Here is a 21449-nt window from a genome sequence, read left to right as displayed (position 1 = left end):
ACCAAAGATGAACCTGCTCGGTCAGGTTGGATCAAGTGTTTTATCTCACAGGCAACACAACAGGCTGGGTATGTTTTACACAAGTTTATTGGGGGTTAATATTCATTCACCAACAGCACAAAGTATCAGATCTGCGCTATTTAAGGGCTGGGAACATGTCAAACACAAACAGAGACTAGCATTGCTCAGAAATACATCAAATCTGAGTAACAGCAGCACAACCACTGATTTGTCCTGTCTGAGGAGAGAAAAGAGTCTCTTACTCACTGTTCCCTACAAAAATACATACAGCCATTGTATTTAACCCTCTTTAAATAAAGGCTCCACACACAAGAGTCAAAAGGCACAAGGAGTAAAATGCTGCTACTCTGACCCACCTTGCTGCAGCTCCAGAGAGTTCTTCCATCCCCTTTGTGGGTTAAATCATAGCATATTTGAGATACCTCCAAAACATGAATCACACCTCGCTAGCATGTGCAGCCCTTTGCAGTCCCCAGTCCCATGAGCTCTGAAATGAGGGAAAATGCAGAGAAAAGAACGGCCCCTTCCACACCAGCACCTGCTCAGACCCTCGGGACCTCCACTTCCGAAGCAGACCTGGACTTGCGCCGGCTGGTCAGGCTGCCCAGGACCGACTCCTCGCTGAAGGCCCCTTCGAAGGTCGACAGGATGGACTGGCGAAACTTCTCCTTGAAATCCGGCCCCACAAACACATACAGGATGGGGTTGATGCAGCTGTTGAAGAAAGCAAGGCTGGAAACCAAGGGGATCCCTATGTAAAGGGCCAGTTTCATCTCATGGCTGGAAGAGTTTTTGGATATTTCCAGCAAGGAGAAGACGTGATAGGGGAAGTAACAGAGGAAAAACGAGACTGTGACAGCAATGATGATTCTGTAGGGCTTTGCAGAGTTGGCCAACTGCCTCCTTTTCAGCTTGACAGCCACAATGCTGTAGCAGATGAGAATCACCATGAAGGGGATGAGGAACCCACAAAGGAATCGCGTGATGATCATCGCTTTGTGCCGCATCCTCCACAGCCTGCGCGTTGCCTCCGACGTGTGGTCATCGGACAGCGCGAAATTGTTGTAACAGCTGGTGACGTTCCTGGAGCTGACCACAGTGTCCCGAAAGACGAGGTACGGGGAGCTGAGCAGGACAGCCAGGACCCAGGTCCCCAGCGCGATCCTGGCCGCCAGCTCCGGGCTCCTGCGGTTGTGAGACCAGACGGGAAAGGCCACAGAAACGCAGCGGTCGATGCTGATGACCGTCAGGAGGAAGACGCTGGCAAACATGTTGAGGAAGGCGATGGTGCTGTTCAGCTTGCACAGGAGCTTCCCAAACGGCCAGTGGAAGCCCAGGGCGGTGTAGGCGATGCTGAGGGGCAGGAAAAAGGTAAAGATGAAGTCAGCTATGGCCAGGTTGAGGAACCAGATGGAATTCATTGTCTTCTTCATCTTGAAGCCTGCAATCCAAATGACGAGGCCGTTCCCTGTCACCCCCAGCAAACAGGCGATGCTGTACACCACCATGGAGAGGATGTGCATGGTCTTCTGCAGCCCAGAGTAGTAGTCATGGTCAGTGGCATTCTCAGGCTGCTCCGTGGGGCAGCTGGCAGAGAAGGGGGAAGGGGAAGAAGAGGTGCTGTCCATCGCTCGCAAGCCAAGACCTGAAATCACAGCACAGCTGTTATCTGCAGCTCAAGAGAGGTGAAAATCTTTGCAAGCAACTGTACACAAAATGTGTATGAAAAGCCAGATTAGATAAATGAATTTATAATTACTATAAAGTCCTTCTCTATAGCATGTGCAAGCTGCACCTCACAGAAACCACCTCGACCAGAGAAACCTACCCCTATTTTGGTGTTGGTGTCAGCGTGTCAGAACAACTCATTCATCACCAGCCCACAGCAGCAATCCAGCATGGGCCAGCAGCAAAACCGTGGAAACCTAGATCCCCCCACTGTGACTAATCCTCTTTGCATGACCAGTTACAAATTATGACGGCAAAAACTACCTAGACTGGTAACAATGATGTTAACAGACTATTCCTTCACCAAGCCCCTTCCAGGGAAGTGCAGAACAACACCAGAACAACACCAGAACAACACCAAGTGTAACCATAAGCCCTTTACACACCCACTACCCTCTGGTGAGCCCACCCTTCTCCTCATCTCTCTCCTGTTCATCCTGGCACTTGCCTTGGCAGATCCTGGCGGGGCTCCCCGTGCTGTTCCTTGGCTGCTCTGCCCACAGCGGGTGGTCTCACCCTCCTGAGTGACTCCCCTTGTGCTGCTCCTCGCCAGGGTGACTCACGCTGCCGCGCCCCATTTTCCTATGCCTTGGGATCACGAGGAATTTAGTAGGACCACTTATTCCCTAATCTTCTTCCTCAATTTGTGGTGTGTTGATTTAACCCCTGAAGCCCCAGAGGGTGCAGCTTCCCTGAGGCCCGTGGGCCAAGCCCGCCCACTAACTGGGATTTGATGAATGAAGGAAACACGGCCCCTCTCCTGCCTGTGCCATTCATCCCCTTGGCTGCTCTCCCTCCTGAGCACCCCGAAATCCCTCCGGGCACTGGGGTGCCCTGCCACGAGCGGGACAGGGCCAGCTCTGCTCCCCACAACAGCGGCAACGTGCCCAGCCTGTGCCAGGGCCTGGCACACCCGCTGTCCTGGGGACACAATCTTCAGAGCCTTGGCTGGGGGGTTTTGGAGGTGCCTGGAAATGCTCCCTGACTTAAGACTTAAGAGAGGACTTAAGAGAGGACTTAAGAGAGGAGTTAAGACTTAAGAGAGGACTTAAGAGAGGACTTGGGACTTAAGAGAGGAGTTAAGAGAGGACTTAAGAGAGGAGTTAAGACTTAAGAGAGGACTTAAGAGAGGACTTAAGAGAGGACTTGGGACTTAAGAGAGGACTTAAGAGAGGACTTGGGACTTAAGAGAGGACTTAAGAGAGGACTTAAGAGAGGAGTTAGGACTTAAGAGAGGACTTAAGAGAGGACTTAAGAGAGGACTTGGGACTTAAGAGAGGACTTAAGAGAGGACTTGGGACTTAAGAGAGGACTTAAGAGAGGAGTTAGGACTTAAGAGAGGACTTAAGAGAGGACTTAAGAGAGGACTTGGGACTTAAGAGAGGACTTAAGAGAGGACTTAAGAGAGGAGTTAGGACTTAAGAGAGGACTTAAGAGAGGACTTGGGACTTAAGAGAGGACTTAAGAGAGGACTTAAGAGAGGAGTTAGGACTTAAGAGAGGACTTAAGAGAGGAGTTAAGACTTAAGAGAGGACTTAAGAGAGGACTTAAGAGAGGAGTTAGGACTTAAGAGAGGACTTAAGAGAGGACTTAAGAGAGGAGTTAGGACTTAAGAGAGGACTTAAGAGAGGACTTAAGAGAGGACTTGGGACTTAAGAGAGGACTTAAGAGAGGACTTGGGACTTAAGAGAGGACTTAAGAGAGGAGTTAGGACTTAAGAGAGGACTTAAGAGAGGACTTAAGAGAGGACTTGGGACTTAAGAGAGGACTTAAGAGAGGACTTAAGAGAGGAGTTAGGACTTAAGAGAGGACTTAAGAGAGGACTTAAGAGAGGAGTTAGGACTTAAGAGAGGACTTAAGAGAGGACTTAAGAGAGGAGTTAGGACTTAAGAGAGGACTTAAGAGAGGACTTAAGAGAGGAGTTAGGACTTAAGAGAGGACTTAAGAGAGGAGTTAGGACTTAAGAGAGGACTTAAGAGAGGACTTGGGACTTAAGAGAGGACTTAAGAGAGGACTTAAGAGAGGAGTTAGGACTTAAGAGAGGACTTAAGAGAGGAGTTAAGACTTAAGAGAGGACTTAAGAGAGGACTTAAGAGAGGAGTTAAGACTTAAGAGAGGACTTAAGAGAGGACTTAAGAGAGGACTTAAGAGAGGAGTTAAGACTTAAGAGAGGACTTAAGAGAGGACTTAAGAGAGGACTTAAGAGAGGACTTAAGAGAGGAGTTAAGACTTAAGAGAGGACTTAAGAGAGGACTTAAGAGAGGACTTAAGAGAGGAGTTAGGACTTAAGAGAGGACTTAAGAGAGGAGTTAAGACTTAAGAGAGGACTTAAGAGAGGACTTAAGAGAGGACTTAAGAGAGGACTTGGGACTTAAGAGAGGACTTAAGAGAGGACTTAAGAGAGGAGTTAGGACTTAAGAGAGGACTTAAGAGAGGAGTTAAGACTTAAGAGAGGACTTAAGAGAGGACTTAAGAGAGGAGTTAAGACTTAAGAGAGGACTTAAGAGAGGACTTGGGACTTAAGAGAGGACTTAAGAGAGGACTTAAGAGAGGAGTTAGGACTTAAGAGAGGACTTAAGAGAGGAGTTAAGACTTAAGAGAGGACTTAAGAGAGGACTTAAGAGAGGAGTTAAGACTTAAGAGAGGACTTAAGAGAGGACTTAAGAGAGGAGTTAAGACTTAAGAGAGGACTTAAGAGAGGACTTAAGAGAGGAGTTAAGACTTAAGAGAGGACTTAAGAGAGGACTTAAGAGAGGAGTTAAGACTTAAGAGAGGACTTAAGAGAGGACTTAAGAGAGGACTTAAGAGAGGAGTTAGGACTTAAGAGAGGACTTAAGAGAGGACTTAAGAGAGGAGTTAAGACTTAAGAGAGGACTTAAGAGAGGACTTAAGAGAGGACTTAAGAGAGGAGTTAGGACTTAAGAGAGGACTTAAGAGAGGACTTAAGAGAGGAGTTAGGACTTAAGAGAGGACTTAAGAGAGGACTTAAGAGAGGAGTTAGGACTTAAGAGAGGACTTAAGAGAGGACTTAAGAGAGGAGTTAAGACTTAAGAGAGGACTTAAGAGAGGACTTAAGAGAGGAGTTAGGACTTAAGAGAGGACTTAAGAGAGGACTTAAGACTTAAGAGAGGACTTAAGAGAGGACTTAAGAGAGGAGTTAGGACTTAAGAGAGGACTTAAGAGAGGACTTAAGAGAGGAGTTAGGACTTAAGAGAGGACTTAAGAGAGGACTTAAGAGAGGAGTTAGGACTTAAGAGAGGACTTAAGAGAGGACTTAAGAGAGGAGTTAAGACTTAAGAGAGGACTTAAGAGAGGACTTAAGAGAGGAGTTAGGACTTAAGAGAGGACTTAAGAGAGGACTTAAGACTTAAGAGAGGACTTAAGAGAGGACTTAAGAGAGGAGTTAGGACTTAAGAGAGGACTTAAGAGAGGACTTAAGAGAGGAGTTAGGACTTAAGAGAGGACTTAAGAGAGGACTTAAGAGAGGACTTGGGACTTAAGAGAGGACTTAAGAGAGGAGTTAGGACTTAAGAGAGGACTTAAGAGAGGACTTAAGAGAGGAGTTAGGACTTAAGAGAGGACTTAAGAGAGGACTTAAGAGAGGACTTAAGAGAGGACTTGGGACTTAAGAGAGGACTTAAGAGAGGAGTTAGGACTTAAGAGAGGACTTAAGAGAGGACTTAAGAGAGGAGTTAGGACTTAAGAGAGGACTTAAGAGAGGAGTTAGGACTTAAGAGAGGACTTAAGAGAGGACTTAAGAGAGGAGTTAGGACTTAAGAGAGGACTTAAGAGAGGACTTAAGAGAGGACTTGGGACTTAAGAGAGGACTTAAGAGAGGACTTAAGAGAGGACTTGGGACTTAAGAGAGGACTTAAGAGAGGACTTAAGAGAGGACTTGGGACTTAAGAGAGGACTTAAGAGAGGACTTAAGAGAGGACTTGGGACTTAAGAGAGGACTTCAGAGAGGACTTAAGAGAGGAGTTAGGACTTAAGAGAGGACTTAAGAGAGGACTTGGGACTTAAGAGAGGACTTAAGAGAGGACTTAAGAGAGGAGTTAGGACTTAAGAGAGGACTTCAGAGAGGAGTTAAGACTTAAGAGAGGACTTAAGAGAGGACTTATGAGAGGACTTGGGACTTAAGAGAGGACTTAAGAGAGGACTTGGGACTTAAGAGAGGACTTAAGAGAGGACTTAAGAGAGGAGTTAGGACTTAAGAGAGGACTTAAGAGAGGACTTGGGACTTAAGAGAGGACTTAAGAGAGGACTTAAGAGAGGAGTTAAGACTTAAGAGAGGACTTAAGAGAGGACTTGGGACTTAAGAGAGGACTTAAGAGAGGACTTAAGAGAGGAGTTAAGACGGCACAGGGGTGGCGACAGAGGAGGGGTGGCGGCAGAGGAAGGGTGACGGCAAGGGGTGACGGCACAAGGGTGACGGCAGAGGAGGGGTGATGGCAAGGGGTGACGACAGAGGGGTGACGGCAGAGGAGGGGTGATGGCAAGGGGTGACGGCACAAGGGTGACGGCAGAGGAGGGGTGATGGCAAGGGGTGACGACAGAGGGGTGACTACAGAGGATGGGTGACAGCGTCGGGCCCCCCGGCCCTGCCGGCCCGGCCAAGGTCACCCGCGCTCCGGGCGCCACGTGCGGGCCCCGCCGCCAGCCCCGCCCCGGCGCGGGCCAATGGGAGGCGGGGAGGGGGCAGAGCGCGGCGCTGATTGGCCCAGGCGCTTCCCGAGCGTATTCCCCGCCGCCGGACCCGGGGCGGAGCGCGGCGCTGATTGGTCGAGGCGCGGAGGGGGCGGGGCCCGGCCGGGCTATGGTAGCGCGCGGGCTCCCGCGCGGTAGCGGAATCAGGATCGGGTAAGGAGCGAGCGGGAGCGGGACCGGGACCGGGAGCGGGACCGGGACACGATCGGGGCGTGCGGCGTGGGGAGAGCAGGGCTGGGGCACGGCATCCCGCTGCGGGTCACAGCGGCCAGGCAGCGCCGGTCCCCGCCACCCGTGGCAGGGCAGAGGGGGGGCGTCACCAGGCACTCGGGATGTGGGAGGTGGTGGAGTCGGGATGCAGGGGCTGCAGAACGAGGTGGAGGTAGAGCTCTCCAGGTGAGGTGCCAGGTGTCCACCATGGTGGGGAGTCTCATCCTGACTGGGAATGGCAGCTCTGTCCCCGCTGAGCCAGAAGCAGTGAGTGTGAGTGCTGCAGCAGCCTGTGCTGGGGGGACACGCAGGACCTGCATCCTGCTCAGAGCCAGAGCACTTCCCCTCGCAGCCTTTTGCCCTGCCCAGCCCCTTTGTCTGTGAGGATTCCCACCCTGCCAGTGAGGACTGGGCTTGGGCCAGAGCACAGCTGAGCATCCCTGCCCAGCAAGGGCGGCGTGAATGGACTTTGGCAGCTTGGCACAAGGAAACCGTGTGGGATTGCTTAATAACCTGCTCACGGACCTTCACCCATCCTTGCGGGGTTAATGAGTAAAAAGATGCATTGTTTCCTGCCAAGGCAGCAGCTGGGCTGTTACTCCTTCCCCAAGAGCAGCACTGGCATCAACTGGGCCAGAGGGCTCCTGCCAGGCCTGGGCATCACCCATGCCATGGAACCAGAGGCAGAGCTGCTGCCTCTCAGCTCCACAAGATGCTTCAGTCAGGGTTTGGGCAGGACTCTGACCTGCTGGGGTTTTGCCCAAGGGAAAGCAGCCAAGAGGTTTAAGTGTGTTGGGCATCACAGCATGTGTTAAAATTGAGATCTGTGGGTATAAGCACTTCACTGCCCTTGAAATGAAACATCAGGCACTGCCGAGCTGGGCAGGGGGAGCTCAGGGAGGAGTGGTGATGGGAGAGTATCAGACATTATCAAAGCACAGTAATTAATAAAACTGATCTTAAATCAGCAGGGGAAGCCTGAGGGTTGTGCGTGTTTTCCTCACCCAACAGCCCATGGCTGTTCTCAGGGAATACATGGGATGGCAGCAGGCAGCACACAGGGACATGTGGAGGCACCCAGCCCTGCTGCCATCCCACAGACTCCCTGCTCCCCTGGCAGGTGACTCAGAGCCAGCAGCAGCACCATGGCGAGCTCCACACAGGGCCTCCCCAGCGCCGAGCTCTGGGCCTCCCATAGCAAGATGGTGATGGAGCCGCTGGACAGCAACGACCCAGAGGTGAGAGCCCCTTCCTGGCTCCTGCCCAGCTGCTTCATTCATCCCCCAGCCAGCCGTGGGGATGCTGACCTTGTCAAGCCAAGGACGTGGCAGGGTCCAAGGCTGAGCTGCTGGAACCCATCCATCCTCTGTGCCCTCTCTGTGACTGGTCGGGATCAGCTGCACCAAGAAGGGATCACGTCTCCAGCACCTTTCCAGGCTCCTCTCCAAGCCCTGTCCCTGTGGTGGAGCATCCACATCTCTGTGCAGAGCCAGCATGGCTGAAGCCATTTCTCTCCTCTCCCAAAGGTGCACAGCATCATCAAGAAGGAGAAGCAGCGGCAGAGGTTGGGGCTGGAGTTAATTGCATCGGAGAACTTTGCAAGCCGAGCAGTCCTGGAGGCCCTGGGATCCTGCATGAACAACAAATACTCCGAGGGTTACCCAGGACAGAGGTATGGGGGTATGGCTGGGGCTAGCCTTGCAGGGAGGGAGAGAAACCCCCCATCCTGCCAGGCCTCACCTCAGGGAAGGAAGCAGTGTCCTTATGCTGGCAGCCAGCCTCTTCTAGAACAGGCTCTGACCTTCTCGACCTCTTCCTTGGCCAGACACAGGACAGTCTCAGCAGGATCACATCTGCTGTGACTGCACAAAAGGGGCATCACCCCAATTTCTCCCCAGCTGGCCCAAGCCCTGTGTTCTGAGTAACGAGTTTGGTTTTACCCCTGCCCTGTCCTTTACTGCAGGTACTACGGCGGGACGGAGTTTGTGGACGAGCTGGAAAGGCTGTGCCAGAAGCGAGCCCTGCAGGCTTACCAGCTCGACCCCCAGAAGTGGGGAGTCAATGTCCAGCCCTACTCAGGTATTGGGGTGCTCAGGAGAGCCAGGACAGTTTGCCCAGGCCCCTGTGTGCCCCAGCATTCATAACCAGCCCGGTGTGCTCTCACTGCAGGGTCACCCGCAAACTTTGCGGTGTACACGGCCCTGGTGGAGCCCCACGGCAGGATCATGGGGCTGGACCTGCCCGATGGTGGCCACCTCACCCACGGCTTCATGACGGACAAGAAGAAGATCTCTGCCACCTCTGTCTTCTTCGAGTCCATGCCCTACAAGGTAGGGAGCTGCTCCAGCCAGAGCCAGGGTGCATCATAAGTGTTGGTGCCTCTTAAGGTTAAAAGTACCAGCATCAGGCTGCCAGCACCCTCTCCTGCAGGACAACACTGCAGCTGATCTTCACCACAGCAGGGTGGCTGAACCCTCCTCTTCCTCTCCCAGGTCAACCCCAAGACCGGTTACATTGACTATGACAAGCTGGAGGAGAACGCCCGGCTCTTCCACCCCAAGCTGATCATAGCAGGTAAGGATCACACCTGTACCTGTGGCACAGCCGGGGTGGGGGTGCCTCCCTGAAGCCAGCAGCACCCCTGTAAGCTCATGGATGCTGCAGTGCCAGGAGGAAACCTCCAACACAACCACGCTGGAAGGAGCTCGTGTACTGTACCCAGCTGGGCTGTCCACACTGCAGGCCTGGTCCCGGGGCTGTCCCAGGGTCCTGCACATCTGCTCCTGTCCCCTCCTCACCGCCTGTCCCCGCAGGTGTCAGCTGCTACTCGCGGAACCTGGACTACGCCCGCATGCGGAAGATCGCCGACGACAACGGGGCCTACCTGATGGCCGACATGGCCCACATCAGCGGGCTGGTGGCCGCCGGCGTGGTGCCCTCGCCCTTCGAGCACTGCGACATCGTCTCCACCACCACCCACAAGACCCTGCGGGGCTGCAGGGCCGGCATGATCTTCTACCGCAAAGGTGCCCGACCTGCCTGGGCTGCCGGGAGAAACGCTGCAAGTTAACGCTGCTCCCTGCTCTAACTGGGAAGGAGGGAGGGCAGAAAGATCCCGGGAGTGTCTGGGGAGCTTCCCTGGGCTAACCCTGGCTCAGATTTGAAGAGGAACAACCACTGTGGCTGCTGTGAGCAGCCAGGGGGTGAAAGCAGCTCGTGGAAGGATGGCTGTGCTGCCTTGCCACCATGTGCTCCCTGTCTCACAGGCACACGCAGCGTGGACCCCAAGACAGGCAAGGAGACCCTCTACAACCTGGAGAGCCTCATCAACCAGGCGGTGTTCCCAGGGCTGCAGGGAGGCCCGCACAACCACGCCATTGCAGGTATGCAGCCAGGCTGGCTGTCAGCTCCAGCATGGCACAGGGAGCTGGCAAAGGTGTCCTGGCAGGGCTCTGACCCCCAGCAGCAGCACGGGAGGCTCCAGCTGCCCTACAGGGCTCACAGCCTGGGGACTCTGTGGCAAAAGGCAGCTGGTTGATCCAGCACTGCCCAAGGAGTGACCAAGTGTCCTATGCTGTGTTTTGGCTCATGGCAATGCCACCAGCCTGGTGAGGGGAAAGGAAGGATCTCAGTCCATTAGTTTGTTCGGCTCCAGTATGGCTTCTGCTGGCAGTGCCATTGCTGGTGGGATCCCCCCAAATCTGACCCTGCCTCTATCCACAGGGATCGCCGTGGCGCTGCATCAGGCCATGACACCCGAGTTCAAGGCTTACCAGCAGCAGGTGGTGGCCAACTGCAAGGCACTCTCATCAGCACTGACAGAGATGGGCTACGACATCGTCACAGGTGAGGGCACGTCTCGGCAGTGGGATGGGGCTGACCCTGGGGTCTGACCAGGGCACCTCTTCAAGGCCACCGTGGGCAGGGCTCCGTTGGCCAATTCCTCACCCCTTGTTAAATCTCAAGTCTTCTTTTGGTGAAGTTTCCTGCGGGAGCAGCATTTCCCCAATCCCACCAAACCCCTCTCTTTGCAGGGGGCTCTGACAATCACCTGATCCTCGTGGACCTGCGCAGCAAAGGCACGGACGGCGGCCGGGCCGAGCGCGTGCTGGAGCTCTGCTCCATCGCCTGCAACAAGAACACGTGCCCTGGTGAGAGATCCCACAAGCTCTGCCAGCTCCTGGTCCGCTCCAGGAGCCAGGCTGGAATGCCACAGGCGGTGGTTTGGGTGCCAGGTTTGGTCACGCGTGCCTCGCTGTGCCGCAGGTGATGTCAGTGCCCTGCGGCCCAGCGGCCTCCGCTTCGGCACGCCGGCTCTCACCTCGCGCGGCTTCCGGCAGGACGATTTCCGCAAGGTGGCCCAGTACATCCACAAAGGTGAGCCAGGGGCGTGTGGGCCAGGCCTCAGCTCCAGCACCAGCCTGGAACAGGGCAGCTCCCTCGGGTGAGGAGGCACCAGCTGAGCCACGCTGGAGCCATCGCCACAGCTGGCAAGGGGGCACACCCACCAGTGAGGAATAATCATCCTACCTCCACATCTGGATGTGGGGCAGGGCATCTGGCCACAGCTGGGACCAGCCAAACTCTCCCCACTGCACAGGCAGTGGGCTGAAAGCCTGTCCCTCTCGCAGTTTTCTCCCAGTTGTCCTCAGGAGTTCCAAGTTGTTTCCCTGGGCAGCAAGTCCCTCGGATGGGAAGGAGGAAGAGGGGAGGGAGCAGGGCTGTGTCCCAGGGAGCAGCAGGGCTGGGAGAGCCGTGGATGGCAGCAGCTGCGAGGGCTGACCAAGACATCTCCCATCCTGGCAGGGATCGAGCTGGCTCTGCGTGTGCAGAAGGACATGAGCCCCAAGGCCACGCTGAAGGAATTCAAGGACAAATTGGAGGACCCAAAATACCGTGGGGAGCTGAAGGCACTGAAGGAAGAGGTAGAAGCCTTCGCAGGCACGTTCCCGCTCCCGGGGCTGCCTGTCCTGTAAGGGGAGCCACAGGAGTACCCAGGATGGTGGCACACCCACGATCCCCAGCCTGAGACCAACACCCCAGTGCCTTCTCCCAGAACTTCCCTGTGGAGCTGCAGCAACAGCTCCTCCTTTGGCTTTTACTCCTCTTTCCTCTCCCATGTGGGGCAAAAGGACCCCATGAGTACAACCCCTGTGGGGACACCAGCCCTTCACCACTGTGTCACCACTGGGACCGAGCACCAGGACACCCTCACCTCATGGCCAGGTGCCATCCAGCTCCTGCTGGCTGTGGAGCAGCAGATGAGCTTTAGGCTGGTCTGTCCACATTCCCTGGACACCCTGCCCATGGCAGTGTGAGGGACAGGGGCTCCAGCTGCACAAGAAACCTCACAGCCACTAAAAGTCCCCCTGGTTTCAGCCTCGGGGATTCCCCTTCATCCTTTGTGCCTTGCCACCTCCACAGGCTACGACAAGGCCAAGCCTTGTCCTGAACATCCCTCCTGGGATCGCCATCCCATCCTAACCAGACCCTCCAGTACTTTCTCAGACCCCTTGGCGCAAAGCTTAGGTTGAACCATTTTTTAATAAGCACGATAAAATTAAGAATTTAACCACAATGTATGACAAGAATTATAAGCTTTAAAAAATACGACCAATTTTTTTTTCTTTTTTTTTTTTTGTATTTCAAAAATATCTGAACCCAAATAAATATTTTTTTTTTTAAAAGTACATTTCTCAGACTAATCATTTGGTGTTAACATCTGTTAAACTCTTGTGCAGTAACACTTACAGCACGACACTAAGACATGCTTCTTGGATTTCTCCCGGTCACACTCGCCCTAACTACTGACGCAAGCATTCGGCACGCACAGGCACACACACGGAACTCAACATGCAGGAATAGGATACAGTGCTTTTAAAATAAGATGAGAATTCATCACAGCCTCCTGGCAGCCTTCAGAGGCAGCTCTGAGCCCAGCCCCATCCCCGTGCCAGCAGCCGTGCCGCCGGCAGGACCGGGTACCCTGCTTCTGCCTTCCAGTTAAATCCGTCTCAGGGAGCAGTGGGTGGGGGTTTGTGACCCCTCCAATATCGGGGTGCAGTTTGGTGCTCTGACACTGTGCTCTGGGGCAGGTGTTCTCCTGCAGCCTGGGCAGCTCCCTGAATTCCCTCACACCCTGTTACAGGAGCCTTCCCACTGTGCTGCTACGAGCCCCAGGTCCTGCCCAGCTCCTGGAGTCTGCAGCGTGGGCTGGCCCCCACCACCAGACCAGGGGGCTCAGGACCCTCACACTCAATAAAACCCAAAGAACTGGTCTGGGGGCACAGAGCCATCAGCTCCCACCCCTGGAGTGCCTCTCCCACCCTCCCACCATGGTGAATATTGCTAGAGTATAGGCAGCTCCTCCCTGCCGAGGCAAGGCAGCTGTGGAGCTGCTCAGAAGTGATTGCTATCAGATGAAAGGAAATCTGAGCACTGTTTCTCTGAGAAATGAAACCTTTGTAGGGTTAAGATCACCTACAGCTATGGCTGAGCCTCCTGGGGTGGGAGCTGGAAGCGGTGGGTTAGTGGAGAGCAGAGCAGGGGCTGTGGGAAGAGCAGGAGTGGGAAACGGGAGCCCTCTCTCCTGGCCGGGGGAGGCTTCTGCTCTGATGAATTCTCGGTCAGCTCCAACACCTCCTCTCCCTGGCAGCGAGGGGGGAGCCAGCGCGGCCGTGCGGGAGCGGGGACATGCTGGGCTGGCAGCACTCACGGAAGCAGGGGACGGCCATGCAGGGCACCGCTGGCCCTGGCAGCTGAAAGGCTGGTGAGGATGGCACTGGCGCTGCCAGGAACCCGCCCTGCTCCTCGTGGAAGGATGGCTCAGGCAAGACGACGATGACACACGTGCCAGAACGCACGGCGGGAGCTATCAGTGCAAAGGTTGTGGCTTGTTGTTAGTCTGTGAATATCAGGAACTGCTCAGGTACCACACCAGAGATGGAGGGAAGTCCTAAAGTGCCAATACAGGGATCTGTACTGTACAGCAGCAGAAAAACAGAGACAGAGAAACTACAGAGGAAAGAGGAACTCAGCTCCCAGACACCAGCTGCCCTTGGAATTCCCCCAGTTTCTGCCACCACAAGCAGAGGGCTCCAAATGCACGGAGGTGCCACAGCCCGGTGTCAACTCCCCCTTTTCCAGTCCAAGTTCAGAGGTTACGCTGCTGAGAGGAGGACAAGCACTCCAGGACGTGTTTCTCCACAGCTCCCAGTTGCAGATAATCCCAGAGCTCCCGTTGGGAATGGGGTGATGTTCCAGCCAAGCCCCCGGGGCATCCTCCCCAGTCAGGGCTGCTTTGTGGCAGAGAGGTGAAGCAGGTCAGACAGGTGGTAGTGCAAGTATTGCTCAACACGGCCTTAAATATCAGATACTACAGGTTGGACAGAGGGAGCAAGAAGGGAGTTATTTATCAATTTATGAGCACAGCTGAACACCACAGGTCGAGACCACTGTGACTCTAAGATGAGCCACCACGAATCATCTCTCCCACTCCCTGCTGGAGGAAGACGGGAGTGAGTCAGCAGGAAAAAAGTCTGTCCCTCCCTCCCTCCTTAAACCCAAACAGCACTAGGTGGTTTCTCAGCAGGAAACAAGCTCCTGCTTTGAGCACTGCTCCAGAGCAGGTTGCTGGGAGCTTTCATCTGCCTGGTGTCACCTGCATTACTCATCTACCCAGATGCCTCTTTCCCCACAGAATCTCAGCTCAGCTTTACTGTGAAGTTTGGGTGTGCATGAATCAATCAGGGGGCACCTTGAGTCACTTCAGGGAGCAGCCAACTGGATGGACACGGAGGCCTTTCACCAGCAGACTCAGCTCACATGAGACAGGAGGGCACAGGCAGGACAGGAAAAGGCTCTGAACATGCTATAAAGGTGAGAAGCTCACCTTCAGCAAAGGCCACACCACACTGCTTCCAACCACGACCTCAAAACACCATCACAAGCAACCCCTGACCCAGGAAGTCTCTCTGGAGTGTACCACAGGCCAACTTGGCTGAGCCACCACAAACAGCAATAACCTTAAAAACAACTTTTCTGCCCTGCTGCTTTATACCCCAGAGAGCCCTTTCCAGGGGAGAGGAGGAGGTGGCACAGTCCTGAGGCACTGATGCTGGTGCAAAATGACAGCATCCCCAGCGAGCCTCCCTGCCTCCAGACATGGGTTTGGAGGAGTGCAGGTCTCACAGCAAGTCTCAGTGGGGTCTAAGCCACGCTGGGGAATCCCAGGCTGTACACAGAAACTTCCCAGACTCAGAAGAAAGATCACATTCATCTCCAAAGCTGCCTCACATTATCACCATAAACAGAAGTTTAAAAAAAAACCAACAAACCAAAGAACAGGTCAGCTCTTGTATGATGTCAGCTGCTCTCACCCCATAATCAGCATTAAAAAGAATTAAAACCAAGATTAGCTTTCCTAGAAAAGACTTTTCTTACTTAGAAGTACCTTGGGAGCTGCTACTGCCACATGGCACCGGGCAGAGCAGCCCAGGCTCAGTATCACCTACGAGACTCCAGAGGGAAGCGCCGCGCCCGGGCACAAAGCTTTGGGCACTGACAGGAACAATCTGTGAGTGCCACCACGTTGGTGGTACATCCTTTATGGCACAGAAGCTTTGAAAGGAAAAGTTCTCAGTACCCAGGCTCAGGGAGCAGCAGTTCTGCCCCATCCAGAGCCACCCAGGAACCCCGGGAGAGGTAGTCAGGACGCGACAACGGCTCAGCCAGGAGCAGCAGGCAGCAATGCCAGCCCTGTTTTACCACAAAGCACAAATGCCAACTCCCCAACAAAATAAAATAAAATAAACTATTATGGATAAAACATAGAATCCAGTACCTTCATCCCCGATCTCTCCTGAGCACTTGTACCTCACCAGCCAGGCAGCCTGTGCTAACAGCCTGCTGTCTCACAGCGTGGCTCCAGCTCAATCACATTGTTACCCCACCACAAAAAGCACCTAAAAAGAGGGCTCTCACCCTCCTTCAGTTCACTTCTGTCTTTAAAAAGCCACCCCCGACCTCACAGTTGAGGATTCCCAGTCTCCCTGCAGCCTGAGGATTCCCAGACTCCCTGCAGCCTGCTCGGAGGCCGCCCAGCAAATCGGACGTGACAAATGAACAAGGCACAGTGCTCTACATTCGCAGCGGCCGGCGCCTCGGGGCTCACCAGCCTCAGGGAGTGCTTCCACCTTCTTGATTTTAACCAAGCTGGGAGACACTGGGAAACCCTTTCTGGAGAGAAGCATGTGTGCCTCCACTGTGCTCCCACCCCCTCAATGACAACCTATCCTGGGAAGTGCCCAGAAACTCAGTGCAGGAAGGGACACCATCCACTGTGGCTGTGCATGGACCTTTGAGCTGCCACCCTGCCAGGGGGCTCTGAGCTACACTCCCATGACAGTCACATCAGTGGATACAAAACTTCACATGGCCTTGACACCTCTGATCACAGCCCTGGCTCCTTGGAAGGGACTGACAGTGCTCAGAGTTCTGGCAGAAGCGTGCAGGACACTGTGCTATATGGGGGGCTGCACACTAGTCAGTATTGATCCCCGAGACAGCCCACCTCCCCTCATGCCATAACCCCCCGGGATGCTGCCGTGATCCACTTTAACAGTGCCCCTTCTAACATTTACAGAGTGCCCGATGGTTTATGTGATGGAACATCTACGCTTTTGGCTACAGGGAACACCCAGAAATCCACTCCTGCAGACCTGGATTTCTGCAGAGCAGAGACACCAACACCTGGGCCCCTTCCTGATGTGTGAGAGCTACAGCAGACAGCGGCAATGTCAAGCACGGATGAGCTCTGTCAGACTCCGAGCACGTGGGCACACGGCCTGTGCAAGGCTAGATTTTGTACAAAAAGCTGGGAACATAGTCAAATCTGAGCAGGGGGCTCCCCCCCTGCCCCGGTTCCTGAATGTAGTGCAGCTTCAGCAGCTCGGCCAAGTACTGCACGATTTTGATATCTTCATTTGCAAGGCCCAGTTGAAGCTTTAGGAAGTTCATCCTGCGATTCACAACGGATTCCTCCGGTTCCCTTTCGCTGATGGGAAGGTGCAAATGATGGCAGAAGGTGAAGAGGAAGGCTTTAGAACACAGCTGGGTGAGGATGCTTTGGACGTGCATGTAGTAGGTGCTGCCACGCTTGATCTGCGTGCGGTGGTCGGCCAGCCGGGCCACCACGGTGCCCTTGTAGAGGGGGCAGCGCAGGGTCTTGCTGTCGGCGTCCAGGATGCTCAGGTAGCGGCTGTACCGGCTCAGGGCGTGCAGCACGTTCACCCCGGCAGGGGACACTGCCCTGCAACAGCAACACACAGGTCAGGGCTGCAGGGGAGGCAGAATTTAAGCAGCAGGGTGTGTCCGTGCCCTGTGTCCCGTGGAGTTTCCCCCTAGCTGATGAGCTGGTGCAAGATCTCTGTGGGTGAATAAAGCCTAGGGGGGGATAAATTGGCTCTCCAGCCTGCCATATCCTAAAGAAACCTCGATTCCCTGGATCCGCACATGCCCTGATCTGTACTGTGCATGCTGCAGCGTAAACCACCACACTTCTGGTCAGCTTCCTCCCTCAGGGACATGCAGAGGGACTCATAGGACATCTCTGGTGAACAGACACACCTTACAGCAGCTGGAAGCCTCCCGATGTGACTCAGAAACCCAAAGCAGTCCCCCCTTTCCAAGATCTCCACATTCCCCCCATTGGGAGGGAGCTGCTCTGAGGTGGTCGAAGCCCTGAGTGGAGCAGAACCTTCTGAATTTCCTAAAAGAGAGAACCATCCTTAACCCACAACATTCCATGGCTCAGTCTGGCTCTTTGTCACTCGGGTGCAAACCCACAGCATGCTCACAAGAATACAATTACCCACCAAGCTTAACCTAACGTTATTGAAATGCAAATTACAAGCCTACACAAACCCTTCAGCTCCTCCGTTCTTTGTGGTGATAGTTGCTGGGCTGAGATACAGTTCCCAGCCTCAAAACGGGAGCCCCAACTGGTGTAGGGGCTGCCCCAGTGCCCAGGCAGCACCTGGCCATAGGAGACACAGGATCCTTACTGGAATAAATAGTTCAGCCTATAAATTCCTTCCCAGGGCTCTCCTACAAATGGTTTGTGGAGAGCACCCACATTAAACTGAACACTTAATTAACATTCCACAGAGGAGAGCTGAAATGACTGACACATGTTACAGGCAGTTCTTAAATAAAGATTTCTGTTTATAAAAATGGCATCTAACCACAAACGTGGAGCAACGAGTAAACACTTGGGGTTTTTAAAAACCTCACTGACAGACAGAGAGCTTGTGAGCAGTTGTTGGCAGAGCTGTCATCCTGCCTCACAAGCACAGAAATGAGAGCAAACTCACAGTTCTGGATAATTTCGGCATCCACATCCCCCAGCAATACAATAATCTGCAGCTCAGAAAGCAGGTTTCTGTGTTTAAATTTTCCTGCTGTTTACAAACACTCCTGCAGGAGCTGTTCCAGCCTGGCTCTGAGCACTGTCTGCCACTCTGACTCATGTTTTCCACACTGGTGACAGCAATGGCCATTCCCTGCCATACCTGCACCCAAAGCACAGAACACATCCTGGAACACACAAAAAAGTCCTTTTCATAACATCAACAAGGGCAGGGCCCTTGAGCTGAGCAAACATTCCTTCCTAGTATGAGCTGTGAAGCCACAGTTAAGGACTGGGTGTTGGGAAGGGGCACTTGTTTTTGGGACAGTTCTCACCCTAAGCAGAGGTTTCCTACAATCCCAACACTGCTCCTGCACAACTCCAGGGACCTTTCTTCCTCACCAGCACAGACTGAGGTGCTGCACTCCAATTCTGACCTACAGATCTCATCACCTCTTCAACAGGCTCCAGAAGAAAAAACCCTCCCCTTCAGCACAGCACCATTTACCCTAAAATTCCAGCTAGAAATGTGAGAAGAGTTCCAGCAGGAGATGGCAAAGCAGAGCACACAAGGGACTCCGGGAACACTTGTATCAGATCAGCCAGGAACCCAGCAGGACTCAGGTGTTTGTTCTCTGCTTTGCCAGGCAAAAACCTCCTGGCCAAGTAACTCACATGAGGCAGGCAGCAAGTGCTGTTTTAAATATTGACTCCCCAGCGAGGCTGGACACAGGGATAAGTCTACTCCTTTTCCAAAATAAATCCCACCAGCAGAAATTCGTGGCAGCTATGTCGGTAATTAAGAGACCACCCCTGCACACCCATTGCCCTGTGAGATGAAGTTCTTACCACACACCTCAACCCTACTAAAGCAATCAGATCCTTGCATTTACCTCTGGAGTCCAATCAACTTCCACTTCTGGAAATCCACCAGGTGCAGAGCCGAGGTGACCCAGTGCTTCACGGGCTTGGCGTAGGCACCGCAGTTGGGCACGAAGATGGAGAGCGCCGTCACGAGCCTCTTGACCATGGCCTCGTCCTCCCCCAGCACGACCAGGGTCCTCCCGCTGAGCAGGGAGTAGATGGCGGGGTGGGCAAAGGGGTACTGGCGGATGAAGCGCAGCGCGTTCTGCCCGGCCCTCTTTCTGTGCCTCTCCCCGGCCGCGCAGGCCAGGTGGGCGGGAGACGGGGTCCTGTCGGAGCACGTGGAGGCGGCGCTGCTGATGTAGCTCGTGGCGTCCGAGCACTCGTCCAGGCTGCTCTTACTCACCTCCCTGCTGCCCGTCAGGTAGCGCGAGTCGAGCTCGCAGGGCAGGAGCCCCCCCGAGAGGCCCTCGTGGGAGGGGAAGCCCCCGCGCAGCCCCTGCTCGGCCGGCCGGTACGGCTGCGGGGGGATCCGCACCACCCCGTCCTCCTCGCACGGCTTCTGCCCCAGCTCGGGCAGGGGCTCCAGGAAGTTGGGACTCTCCTTCCCGATGCAACAGGCGGCATCCACCTGCACTAAGCCTTCTTGCTTTGAGATGTCGTCCTGGCCATCATCGACGCCCGGGTTCGCTCTGGGGGTGAAGCGAAGGCCTCCCTCGTCATCATCCGCGTAGGGCTCCTCGTTAATGGCACTTGGGTAGCTCGCTTTGAAGTCCTCTGGGATGAGGGACTCGGAGGGACACGTGCTGAGCACCTCGATGCTGTCCTCGCTGACCGTGCGCCGGCTGCCCACCTTGCTCCGGCCCGCCTGGGGGCTGGGAATGACGGGCAGGCTGGCCTGGCTCTCCGATTTTGTCAGCCCAGATCCCGACTTCTCCGTTCCCAGCACCTCGATGCTCTCCCCGCTACTGATGCTGCCTTTGATATCTGCATCCAGATAGTCCAGGTTCTCCTGGTGCTCAGATATCACAGACTCAGACATTTTGGGCTCTTCAGAGTCCTCCATTTCCTGCTCCATCTTGATGGGCACGCACTCCACACTGGACTTGTAGGAGCCCAGGCTGATGACCACTTTAGGAGCAAGGGACTCTTCTGAACACTTTTCATCTATGGCGTCTTGGCCGAGCCCCTGGCAGCCTCTGTACTGTTTTTCAGGAGGTTTTTCATCCAGGAAAGACACATCCTCAAAGAGGAAGTTGGTGACACTCTGTTGCTTTAGGAGAGCCCGGCTGATCTGCTCTGTCAGGAGGTAACAAACATCCCCTCGAAAAGTCCTCTCGATATGGTGCAACTGGTCAAGGGTTTGGGTGAAAAAATAAACATCACAGAGTTCCTCCAGTGTCTTCAGCTTCTTGTCAAAGCACTTGGCAGACTTGGCTTTGATGAGTTTGGGGGTGTAGGATGGCACGTGGGTGTAAAGGTGAGTTTCTCCGGGCTCAGCGGGGTCGGAGGCAGTCGGGTTCTGATCGCTGCCCGCGTCAGCCCGGTCCAGGGCACACTCTGGCTCGTAGGGGTGGAATTCAGAGTCCTTCAGCTTCCTGTAGGGATACGACCGGATTTGCCTCAGCAGGTCTTGGTGCTCGATGATTGACTTTTCCACACTGGCCAGCTCGTTGGCCTTCTCAATGGCCTGGGTTGTGTAATACCCCTTGTCGTTGGCTTTCTTCTGTTGCTCAGTCTCGTTGTGCAGGACGGTCCTGGTGTAGTCGAGATCTTTTAGTTTCTTTTCCAGTTCGTTGGCAAAAGCTTTCCGGTTCCCCGTCTTCAGGCATTCGGAGGCTTTGGAGAACTCGGTGGAGAGTTCCTGAAACTGCTGCATGATTTTGTGCTCGTCAGCAGAAATATAGGCCATGCAGAATGGCCTCACAAAGCCCCTGGCTTCCAGGTCATACAGGGTCAAGTGGTGCACGTAGGCAAAGGCCCCTTCCTTGGAGTCCCCCAGCACCACCTTGGAATCCTCCACAAAGTTCAGCTTCGGGTAGGCAGAGCCGGGAGGGTGCCCCACGAAGGATGCCTGGTAATCCACAGACATGATCCGCAGGGAAAAATAATTGAGATCGAAGGTGCCCGACACTTTGGCGTCATCGGGGATGGTCAGGAGGGGCTGGGGCCCCACTTGCTCCGAGAACTCGGAGATGAGGATGAAGTCCCGGGTGAACTTGGAGCCGGCGACCTTGGCCCAGGGGTTGGCGCCCTGGCCGGCGAAGGGGAACAGCGGCACCGAGTACTCCTCGGGCAGGGGCGGCTCGCGGTACAGATCATCCTCCAGCTCCTCCTCCCTGGTGAAGGCCACCACGTCAGGGGCGCTGATCATATTTCCCGCAGGACGGGACCGACATGGAGCAGCGACGCGCCCCCGGTCCCCCCGCCACCGCCGGGCCCCGCGGGAGGCACCGGCGCAGCCCCGGCCCGGCCCCGCCGCAGCCGCAGCCCCGCGTCCCCCTCACGCCGC

The 21449-nt window shown here is 54.5% G+C and overlaps 3 protein-coding genes across 5 annotated transcripts; 1 reads left to right on the top strand and 2 right to left on the bottom strand.

The window, feature by feature from the left end:
* Positions 1 to 69: 69 nt before the first annotated feature.
* LOC128815597 (chemerin-like receptor 1) lies at positions 70 to 8231 on the bottom strand. Its single transcript, XM_053992424.1, has 2 exons — positions 7974 to 8231; positions 70 to 1666 (listed from the first exon to the last, which is right to left on the bottom strand). Exon 2 carries the CDS (start codon positions 1647 to 1649, stop codon positions 564 to 566), a length of 1086 nt encoding a protein of 361 aa, XP_053848399.1. The 5' UTR covers positions 1650 to 1666; positions 7974 to 8231; the 3' UTR covers positions 70 to 563.
* On the top strand, positions 6564 to 12347 carry SHMT1 (serine hydroxymethyltransferase 1). 2 transcript variants are annotated; one of them, XM_053992420.1, is made up of 12 exons: positions 6564 to 6609; positions 7787 to 7904; positions 8193 to 8338; positions 8630 to 8745; positions 8836 to 8996; positions 9159 to 9240; positions 9480 to 9692; positions 9933 to 10049; positions 10390 to 10512; positions 10701 to 10817; positions 10933 to 11043; positions 11473 to 12347. In XM_053992420.1, exons 2-12 carry the CDS (start codon positions 7812 to 7814, stop codon positions 11640 to 11642), a joined length of 1449 nt encoding a protein of 482 aa, XP_053848395.1. In that variant the 5' UTR covers positions 6564 to 6609; positions 7787 to 7811; the 3' UTR covers positions 11643 to 12347. The 2 variants fall into 2 exon arrangements, with proteins under 2 accessions (XP_053848395.1, XP_053848394.1); XM_053992419.1 differs by lacking the exon at positions 6564 to 6609 and adding an exon at positions 6882 to 6939.
* SMCR8 (SMCR8-C9orf72 complex subunit) lies at positions 9880 to 21367 on the bottom strand. Of its 2 annotated transcripts, XR_008439672.1 has the most exons (3): positions 18967 to 21367; positions 13503 to 16975; positions 9880 to 9894 (listed from the first exon to the last, which is right to left on the bottom strand). XR_008439672.1 is itself a non-coding variant. In XM_053992418.1 (2 exons), exons 1-2 carry the CDS (start codon positions 21309 to 21311, stop codon positions 16522 to 16524), a joined length of 2799 nt encoding a protein of 932 aa, XP_053848393.1. In that variant the 5' UTR covers positions 21312 to 21367; the 3' UTR covers positions 12313 to 16521. The 2 variants fall into 2 exon arrangements, 1 of the variants encoding a protein (XP_053848393.1); XM_053992418.1 differs by lacking the exon at positions 9880 to 9894 and having other exon boundaries at positions 12313 to 16975.
* Positions 21368 to 21449: the final 82 nt, after the last annotated feature.

This window comes from Vidua macroura, chromosome 16, assembly GCF_024509145.1.
Source record: "Vidua macroura isolate BioBank_ID:100142 chromosome 16, ASM2450914v1, whole genome shotgun sequence".
Taxonomy (NCBI): domain Eukaryota; kingdom Metazoa; phylum Chordata; class Aves; order Passeriformes; family Viduidae; genus Vidua; species Vidua macroura.
This window is presented reverse-complemented; position numbering and strand designations above follow the sequence as displayed.